The 10,298-nt window shown below is 33.3% G+C and overlaps 2 protein-coding genes across 2 annotated transcripts; both read left to right on the plus strand.

Moving 5' to 3' along the window:
* Positions 1-3,858: 3,858 nt before the first annotated feature.
* Positions 3,859-6,967, plus strand: LOC133797357 (uncharacterized). Its single transcript, XM_062235237.1, has 5 exons — positions 3,859-4,020; positions 4,425-5,336; positions 5,621-5,821; positions 6,006-6,201; positions 6,436-6,967. The coding sequence occupies exons 2-5, from the start codon at positions 4,473-4,475 to the stop codon at positions 6,618-6,620; spliced, it is 1,446 nt and encodes a 481-aa protein (XP_062091221.1). The 5' UTR covers positions 3,859-4,020; positions 4,425-4,472; the 3' UTR covers positions 6,621-6,967.
* Positions 6,968-7,304: 337 nt separating this feature from the next.
* LOC133797359 (E3 ubiquitin-protein ligase RSL1-like) lies at positions 7,305-9,900 on the plus strand. Its single transcript, XM_062235238.1, has 2 exons — positions 7,305-8,413; positions 9,641-9,900. The coding sequence occupies exons 1-2, from the start codon at positions 7,467-7,469 to the stop codon at positions 9,720-9,722; spliced, it is 1,029 nt and encodes a 342-aa protein (XP_062091222.1). The 5' UTR covers positions 7,305-7,466; the 3' UTR covers positions 9,723-9,900.
* Positions 9,901-10,298: the final 398 nt, after the last annotated feature.

A 10,298-nucleotide genomic window follows, 5' to 3' on the forward strand; every position in this document is an offset into this window, starting at 1 on the left:
AAAAATTGGAGATTAATGACGTGGCAATAGAGGTGACAAATGGCAGTACATGGTCCGTAAAAGACACATTAAATAGTCAATAAATACATTGACTCCTCAGAGTTGTGATAAAGTGACCCGGTAGACTGACGAAGAATTTGGACTGTTTGAAAGATGTCATAACCAAGCCAAGTGCACCTTGGTCCGAGGAGAGCTAAGGAAAGTGCATCCTAGGAGGCTAAGGAGACTGCATCCTAGGAGAGCTAAGGAGACTGCATTCTAGGAGGCTAAGGAGAATGCATCATAGGAGGGCTAAGGAGAGTGCATCCTAGGAGAGCTAAGGAGAGTGCATCCAAGGAGAACTCAAGAGAGTGGTCCTAGGAGACCCCAAGAGGGTGGTCCTAGGAGACCCCAAGGATTTGGTCCGAGGAGAAACATGGCATGCTAGAGGAGAGTGCTATGTTAGAGGAGAGAAGTGCATGTCCTACCACCATGCACGTCCGACCAACAAATGTTTGTCCTACCACCATGCACATGTCCGACCAGCACTTGCATGAGTGGTCAGTAGGAGAGGTGGATCAACTAGCTAGAGGAGGACTAAGTCAAGATTCCCATAAATAACTTCAACAAGATACGCGAGAATCTCTCATTCTTCCCACAAATGGGGGGTTTGGTTACATTTTGAATGTTTTTTGTAATTTAAATGTAATAAATATAATAAAATATCCCGATTCTAAGGGACATCAGTTGTATGACCCTAAGCCTATAAATAGAGGGCTTATGGGATTAGAGAGGGGCTTCTTCTGCTTTTTTTTTTCTAGAGAGAGAAATTTGGGTCTGAGTATTCTAGAGAGAGAAAGTGCTGGCATTTGAGAGAATTCTTGTATTTTTACAATCTGTATTGAAGAAACTCAGTTGGCTCAGTCCATCTGATCTTGAGTACGGATCTATAAATCACAACTCTAAGTGGATTAGGCTATTACCGACAATTGGGGCTGAACCACTATAAAATCTCTTGTGTTATTTACTTTTCTTGTTTGAACTGTCTGTTGTCGTTTACATTCTCTTGAAAGTTTGTCGTATTTGACGTTTTCACGTCGTTGGCTAAAAACACAGTCAACACTATTCATAGTTTACAATTTCATTTTTTTTTCTTTCTCTTTTATCTTATGTAATTAGCACAAAAGATAAATCCTTACCTAACAAAAATAAATTAATATTATAAGGTCTTAATTTTCTTTATTATCTTAAAATTATTAAGTGTTAGATAGTCTATTCTTTTTCTTCAAATGAATTCAATATCATAACAACATATAATTTTTTATATATGCCTCTTCAAAATTTGTGAATGTCACTTTAAAAAAAATAAGTGATACAATATATATGCCATCTTGTTACAATATATATATATATATTATATCATTTTTAAATATATAATATTATATTTACAAATTTAAATGATATATATACTACAAAAATTAAATATATAAATATATTACCCATATCAGAAAAAAAAAATATTAATTTTAATATTGATATAAATTTGATGAACTACTTGTATTAATCAATCACCCATATAAGAAAAAAATATTAATTATTGTTCAACAAATCAAAGTGAATGAAGTAATACTTTATTTATAATCTACAAGTATAACACCCACAATAATTTATAAAACATGTAGGAATTTAAAAAAAAATCATTACTCAACATATACAAATAAAACTCAAATTCACCTAAATTCTAATAAAATATATAAAATAGCTCAAAAAAAATTATAGAATAACACATCACCTCTCCCAATAAAACTCATATTCATAAAAAATTCCAATTAAATAGATAACAGGTCTCTCAAAGATTTTTGGATGCCATATTACCTACTTATATATATATATATTATATACATAGATTTTATTTAATCCAATGTTTGAATAATTCACCTTAAATTATATATATCTACATACACACATGTATTATAGATTACCACTTAAAATTGTCTCATAAATCAATTATTTCAATTATTTATCTACTAATAATTTTTCTAATTCTTATATGAAAAATATGAGAAACTATTTAAAGTATCATAATTTTAATATTGATATAAATTTGATAAATTAAAAATTATAATTATTTGGGCAAGATTTTATTTGATATATATAAATATTTTTTTTTGGTGATTAAAATAGTATATGGTCACGTTGAAGAATGTGGGACAATTATGTAAAAGTATGGTATTCAATTATTATTATTATTTGATAAACTTATTTTTTGTTTTACTTTTTATAAATTGTGGGAGAGAAATATTCTCAATTTTTTTTTTCATATGTACATTTTCTTAATATATTTTCATATTTATAAAAAAAGAGCAAAAAACTCATAAATAATATTTTTGCCCATTGAACTATGATCACTATATCATCGTGCCCCCTAAATGATTCGTGATGTTAAAAATTCTTCTCAAACTATGCACGTTACTAAAATATGAGACTTATATTAGATCTCGTCCTAGGTGGCTAACAGATTGTCGATGTGACATTTTATCCATTGATGTGACACTCTCATATGTAGACTAATTTACAATTTTGCCATCGAACTTTGATCGCTACAAATAATAATACCCCTTTTATAAAAAAATTATTTAAAAAAAATAATTAAATCCTTAAAAAATTAAAAATTAAAAATTAAAAATTTAATTAATAACAAATAACTCTTTTTTACTTTTATTTTTTCTTTTCTTTTATAATATAAAATAAATCTATTTTATAATAAAAATTTAAAATTAAATACTAAAACAAAGAAAAAATATTTAATTAAAGATGAGGACGAATAACGAATGACTTAAATAAAAAAAAAATTAATTTAAGAGGAGAAGGAACAAACTTTATTTTAAGATTTATTTATATTTTTTATTTTAAGATATATTTATTTTATATTGTAAAAAAAAGAAAAAGTAATAAAAAGAGTTATTTGTTATCAATAATTTTTAGTATGGATTATTTTCTTAATCTTTTAAAATGATTTTTTTTTTAATTTTTAAGGATATAATTAATATTTTTAAGAAAAAAAATTGGTTTTCTTAAAAAAAAAAAAGCATAATTTGGTAGTGGTCAAAGTTAGAGGAGTAAAATTGCTAATTATTCTACACATAACGTCATATCAACAAATAAAATGTCATATCATCAATTTGTTAGCCTCTTGGCACAAAATAAAATAGAAATTATACAAAAATAATATTTATTCTACTATTTACTGAGGTTGTAGGCAATTTTTGTGTTGGCAGTTTCGTTTTTTTTTCTTAGGGAGTACTTTCGTTACAGAACATATTGTCGTTTTACGTACAAGGAGATGAATGAGGCCTAAATAAATGATGGGCCATATCTTAGGAGCTGGGTCAAATAATCGGCCCACGGTTTTGTTAAGATGGGATTATTTGAAAAATACCCCGTTTTAGGATTAGTTAACTAAAAATAGCTACTAATAATATTTAGTTGAATATTACCCACTTTTTTAAGTACATTTCTCATATTAACCTTAAAACACTACTAAAAGTCTAATGTAAAAATCTCAATATTTGCCTCTGTCGTGTCATTTACTTCTCTCTTTAAATAATATTTCACTGTCAGTTCTACTAGACTACTGTATAATAGGTAAAGTCATTAATAATTTGGGTATTAATCAAAAAGTTTTAAAAAGTGGGTAAAAATTAAAGAGGTTAACTTAAATTGAGTACTAGGGCGTAATTTTCACTGTTGTTTGTTTTGTTGTTTTAAGAATCTCTCTTGTGACGATGGACTTACACGTCTTACAGCGTAGCCTACGTTGTAGCGACGCCGTTTCACTCTTTTCTTGTAAAAGTGGGAAAATCGAAAACCCAAACATCCATATCCCATTTCCATCTATTATTATTATCACCTTGAATTTGATCATTCTTCTCCAATTCCTTCTTCTCTACAATTAGATATCGTGCTCTGGTTCGCTTTGGATTTCGAAATTCGAAACTCTAGAATACGATTCCATAAACAACAGCTCAAACGCCCAATAAGGTATTTCCCATGGTTCATTTTCTTACCTGAATTTAAATTTCGTGTTTTATCGGAAACCCTAATAATCCAAGTTTTATGTTCCTAATTTCTCTAGTTCCATGTATTAGCAATTCGCTCGAGGCCTTCCATGACTTTGTAATTGCAATATATTTATTTATTTTGTAGAGTTGTGGTATTGAATTGGTGTTTGGAGAATTATGCTTGATTTTTATGGTGGCCCAACATGCATTTATTTTTGGGATTCGGAGGAATATAATAACGTTCTGGTTTTGGGGGTTTTCTGTGTTGCCTTTTTTGTTCCTAATCTGTTTTCCGTTCCCTTATTTAATTTACGCTCTCTCTGTCTGGGGTAGTAATCCGGTTTTTAGTCCATACTTATTCGTAGGTATTGATTTAATTTGCAGGGCCATTATCATTTGGTGATTTTCATTTGTTAACTTTGTACGTACTTCATGGCATCTCTTGAGGGTAGAGTTACATATTCTTCTCTCTCTAAGCTAGACAAGGAGGACAGCCAAACCCATTATGAAGATGACTTCAATGATAGTGGATGGGCTGTGCCGGAGGGCAATATTAGTTACCCATCAGTATCATCAAAGTCGTCAAAACAAGAATACTATCAATTTCCCGATGGATCAGAAGATTTTATTGGTGACGAATATGATTCAGGTGAGGATATCAGTAATACCGCACTCACAAATAAGACACCAGAGGTAAATTTGAAAAATGTGCTGAATGGGATATTTGCAATTTTGACCGGGAGTAATAAATCTTTAAATGTTCCTGCGAATAAGTCATTACCCAGTTCAAATGTTTCGTTCCTGGGCTCTGGCAAGGATGGAAATACTTATTTACACTCCTCAGTTTACATTCCCAGTGCCCCGCCCCTTCTCGAGCCCACCGGAATCAATTATAGTGCTTACAAAGAAGTGTTGGAGGCTGAACCCCCTGATTGGGTTCCTGATAGTGCTACTACAGTTTGCATGCAGTGCACTGCTCCTTTTACAGCAATTACTCGCGGACGGCATCATTGTCGGTTTTGTGGGGGAATTTTTTGTAGAAATTGTTCTAAAGGAAGGTGCTTGTTACCTCTCAAGTTTAGAGAGAGGAATCCTCAGAGGGTTTGTGATGCTTGTTATGACAGGCTTGATCCTTTACAGAGCATTCTTATCAACAGCGTTAGCAATGCTGTGCAAATTGCAAAGCACGATGTAATGGATTGGACATGTACAAGAGGATGGTTGAATCTTCCTGTTGGTTTATCCATGGAACATGAGATATACAAAGCTTCCAATACATTGAGAAGTTACTGCCAGGTGCAATTCTGATTCTCAATCCTCTTTATTTTTTATTTTTGTGTAAGACAGGTACTTATTGCTTAATATTTCACTATTTCATATCATATAATAAATTGGTTTCTGAAGAAGGCTGCTTGGATGGTTCTCATCCTCTTTTTTGCGATTATGTATCTGCTACTGTCTTCTTTTATGTACTTACCAAATATCAGAAATTAGTGTTTAAACAAATGAAATTTTGATGTGGAAACCGCCTTTTCTAGTTATTACTTAACATCTTTATATTGTTTTGTTCAATTTGGCAGATTAGTAGGCTGAATTCTGAAAGGTCTATTCCTCTAGCTGTTCTTAATGGAGCCAAAGGCCTTGCAATTCTAACTGTTGCTAAAGCTGGTGTTGTTCTTTCTTACAAAGTTGGCACTGGTTTGGTCGTTGCCAGAAGGTCAGATGGATCATGGTCTGCCCCATCTGCCATATCTTCTATTGGCTTAGGGTGGGGTGCTCAGGTACATTTGCAATTGGTTACTGCTTAATAAGTTGAACGAAATAAATAGAAAGTAGGAATAACATCTAGAATGTGTTTCAATCTAAAGTCGTGCCTGTAGTTTCTTTCTATTCAGTTATTGTAGAAACTCTTAATATTGTTCAAGTTTAGTTGCTTCTTTTCAAGGTGATTATTCTTTATTTCAGATTGGTGGTGAACTTATGGACTTCATTATTGTTCTTCATAATTCGGAAGCCGTCAAGACATTTTGTAGCCGCATGCATTTCTCTCTTGGTGCAGGCTGTAGTGCTGCTGCAGGACCTATTGGAAGAGTGGTGGAGGCTGATCTTCGCGCTGGAGACAAAGGTTCAGGCATGTGCTACACATATAGCTGTAGCAAAGGTATCATAAATCAATCATATTTCTTGTGTGCCTCAGTAGTTCAAATGCTTTGCAGACTTACAATTTATGCATTTTGTGAGATGACGGAGCCTTGTCATTATTTAAACCTGCTCAGTCGGCATTTATAGTTTTTTTTTTATGTCATGCGGATGTGTTGTAGATTTAACGCCATTGTAAAAGCTAGCAGTTGCTTGAAAAAATGGAATAATTGACGCCATATCACTTCTTGTGCAGGTGCCTTTGTGGGAGTTTCATTGGAAGGGAACCTTGTTACTACGAGGATGGATACTAATCTTCGTTTCTACGGTGATCCTTACCTCACAACATCTGATATATTGCTTGGGACAGTGGACAGGCCAAAGGCTGCTGAGCCTTTGTATGCTGCTCTTGATGGTCTCTATTATAGCCTAAGGCACTAGTTTCGGACGTTGAGTTGCTCGTTGTATATATATACATAATGCTATATAGCATCTCTCTTGTCCATATGAAGTTCTTCAGTACTCCCCCCTGCATGTCCTCTGTTCAGTCGCATTCGTTGGGTTTTAAATGTTTGTTTCTCATCTTTGATTTTATAACTGTACAAAAACACAGGTTCATTGATGTTGGTTAAGTTATTGCTTTTCCGCGTAGAGAACGCAGATTCAGTCAAGTTCTCAAGTTTCGTTTGTACATATTAATTGTACCACTCGTTTATGGTATAGTCAAGTGATCGGATAAAGTTACATGTATATCTACTCATTTATATGTTACTATATACTTTTAGTTATGCGCTACTAAGAAAGAAAAGGCAACTTCTCCTCCTAGGTTTACAACCACAAACTTTTTTCATTATTTTATGGTTTTTGCGGTTTGTGGGCCCTGTAATGCAGCAATAAATTATCCTCGTATCGATACTCATTGTTCTATGATTGAACATGATCCTATCTATGATTTTTTTTATATACAAATGGTGATATTTATATACAGTATATGTTTTTTTTACAGTAAATAAATAATTATATATATTTTTGGAAACCATTTAAAGCGTGCTTACCAAGGCACAACAAAGTAAAGTAACGCGGAAATAATGATATGACTAATATACTCATAAAGCATATCATAAAAATCTGTAAATCATATCAGGAGGACTGAGCCCAAAAATATTTAATAAAAATAAGAAATTTTGTTGTTACTTTAAAGAAAAAGAATCGGGATTAGGAAGAAGAGGAAGAGGGAAGAGGAAGAGGGAAGAGGAAACCCTTTTAATTCCTCTCTATTCCGGGATCATGAGTGTGACAGTAGAGGCGAGTCAAAGAAGACCAAGAAAGAAGACCAAAATGGAAAGAGAAGAAGTATGTGAAGTCGTTGATGTTGAAGATTATGAATTTTGCTCTCAATCGATTTTGGCTAAGGGTACCAACAAGTCCAACGCCATTTCTGTGGAGCAGTACAATGAGAATCGCGACCTACAACTCGCTATTATGGCTTCTCGTCTCCAATCTCCTCATACCAAACCCAATTTCATTGATCTTTCTCGAGAAAGGTTCCAGTTTTTGGACGATCAAAACGACGATGACGCTGACATCCGAGTCCGCTGGTTCAACTCACCCAAGACTCGGAAGAAACCCTTTACGGGTCCTTCCGTCACCGAAAACGGGCAGTCTTCAAATTCCAACAACGACCCATCTTTCGTTTGCGAGATATGCGCGGAACCCAAGTCTGGAAGTGAGTCGTTTAGCATCAAAGGTTGTAGCCATTCTTACTGTTCCGGGTGCATGGCCAGGTACGTTGCTTCAAAGCTTCAAGATAACATTACGAGAATCGATTGCCCTGTTTCTGGTTGTAACGGGTCATTGGAGCCCGAGTACTGTCGTTCGATACTTCCCCCGGAGGTGTTTGACAGGTGGGGCACGGCGTTGTGTGAGGCTCTGATTCTTGGGACTGAAAAGTTTTACTGTCCGTACAAGGATTGCTCAGTGATGTTGATCGATGATGGAAAAGAGGTGATAACGAACTCGGAGTGCCCAAGTTGCTATAGAATGTTTTGCGCGCAGTGTAAGGTTCCTTGGCACGAAGGGATTGAGTGTGCGGAGTTTCAGAAGTTGAATAAGGACGAGAGAGAGAAGGAAGATATTATGTTGAAGAACCTTGCTCAGAATAAGCAGTGGAAAAGGTGTCCAACCTGCAAATACTATGTTGAAAGATCATCCGGTTGCTTGTTCATACAATGCAGGTCAGATTTTTTTATTTTTTTTCCTTTGGAAGTATCTTTCATGGTTTCTAGTGTCATTAACTATTTTATTTCTTCTTATTCACTCCCTTCTTCAAGTACCACTACAAATGATATAGCTTGTTCAGTTGTCTAAATAATGGTGTGGACTGGTGAGAGCTTTACCTGCTTTTTCTCTTGTAATATTCATTCCTTCATGTTCATGGTTCTTGTCCATATATACTTAGAAGATGACTTGTCTTATTCATGGCTTTAGCTTACAATTGAAACTTCTTACTGCATTAGCTAGCTAGCTATTCGAACAAATAGAGAAGTAAAAGGTGCTATGTAGAAAGAGACCAGAAACCGGTTGTAGGTAGACTATATTGACATAACGGACAAAAGTCTCTAAAGTCGTTTTCCGGTGGTCCGACCTCCAAAGTCCAAAAAGATCAATAGCCTGATTGTCTGAAATAGTAGTTACTTCTTTTAAGGAATGTTTCATCATTTTGTGCCAAATGATGCACGTGGTGCTTGAATTATTTGTTTTACTTATTGTGTTTGTTACCATGGGAGTTACCTAGCTAAAAAGGGGAATATTAATAATAGAGCACGTTATCCTTCACCACCATAAGCAGCCTCTCACCCTAGAAGCAGGTCTCTTCTAAATTAATGAAAAGATATGCTTATTAGAATTCTCAATTGGACTAAAACAATATCGTTTGTCAAATAATGATTCTGTTGGAACCTTAATTGTGTGTTTTTTGATTTGTCAAAATACTTCTGTGGTGAACTGAAGATGTTTTTGAGAATTTGATTGTAGCACCCTGAAGATTCATGTAATGTTATGGACTTATTCTTAACTTTTAAATACGGCGTTCTTTTTGGAAAATTATATGCTTTTTGTTACTTGAAATTTAATTGTTCTAATTGCTTGTTTATAATCTTACCTGTAACATCTCTTGTTTTGTTTGTTCTATTGTATTTTTTACAACCTTGTCAACGAATGTAAATTGTTTCTTTTCTTATCTAACATTCATCAAACAATGTATGGATTTGAGGGAAGGCTGCTACTGCAATTGGCACAACTCTTTCAATTTTGACATGTTAAGGGCTCAACTTACCATTTACACAAGGACTACGAAAATTAATCTTTACTTTGGGAGATGAATTTTATGAAGCCAATAAAATTCATCAGAATTTATTCTTTTAAATGTTTTATTTTGTATGTTTTTGTTAATTGCATTGCAGGTGTGGCACTGCATTCTGCTACAACTGCGGAAATATTTTCACAAATAAGAGTACCCACTATTGTAGTAAATGTAAGCACTGATGTTCTCTGTCGTTGCTATTAACCACTAACATACTATTTAAGTTTTATGATTTATGAAGATCAAAATGTAAGTAATCATTTGAGTATGATTATGCGTTTCATTTTCTATATCGTCTCTCGTATGAAATTGGTGATTTCTCTTTGCTAACATTTAGATTATATTAAATCATTTCTAGAAGCCCTCAATATATCTATTATCTGTACAATATATATATAAATTTGGATAAGTTGCTGAATGTTGATTATACCTTCTTTTTTGTCAATAAACTATTTGTATTTCATTTAGGATCTTTACAATAATATACATATAATATGAAATAATTATAAAAATCAACTACAAAATTTTATTTACAAAAATGATTTGCCGTTAAATATTCAACAAAAAGAGAGAACAAAAAGAGAGAAGACAAAGAGATGAGGAGAAATGAAGAGGCTGCTCTTTATTGCAAATTAGGGTTGATACAATGATAGAAAAATAAATTATTTATACTAAAGTCTTAACATGAAAAAGACTAAAATAACCTTTACAAAGAGAAAGACTAAACTAGCCTTATAAGCTATTAATAATTATTTTAA

This window comes from Humulus lupulus, chromosome 8 (genome assembly GCF_963169125.1).
Source record: "Humulus lupulus chromosome 8, drHumLupu1.1, whole genome shotgun sequence".
In the NCBI taxonomy this organism is placed as follows: Eukaryota; Viridiplantae; Streptophyta; class Magnoliopsida; order Rosales; family Cannabaceae; genus Humulus; species Humulus lupulus.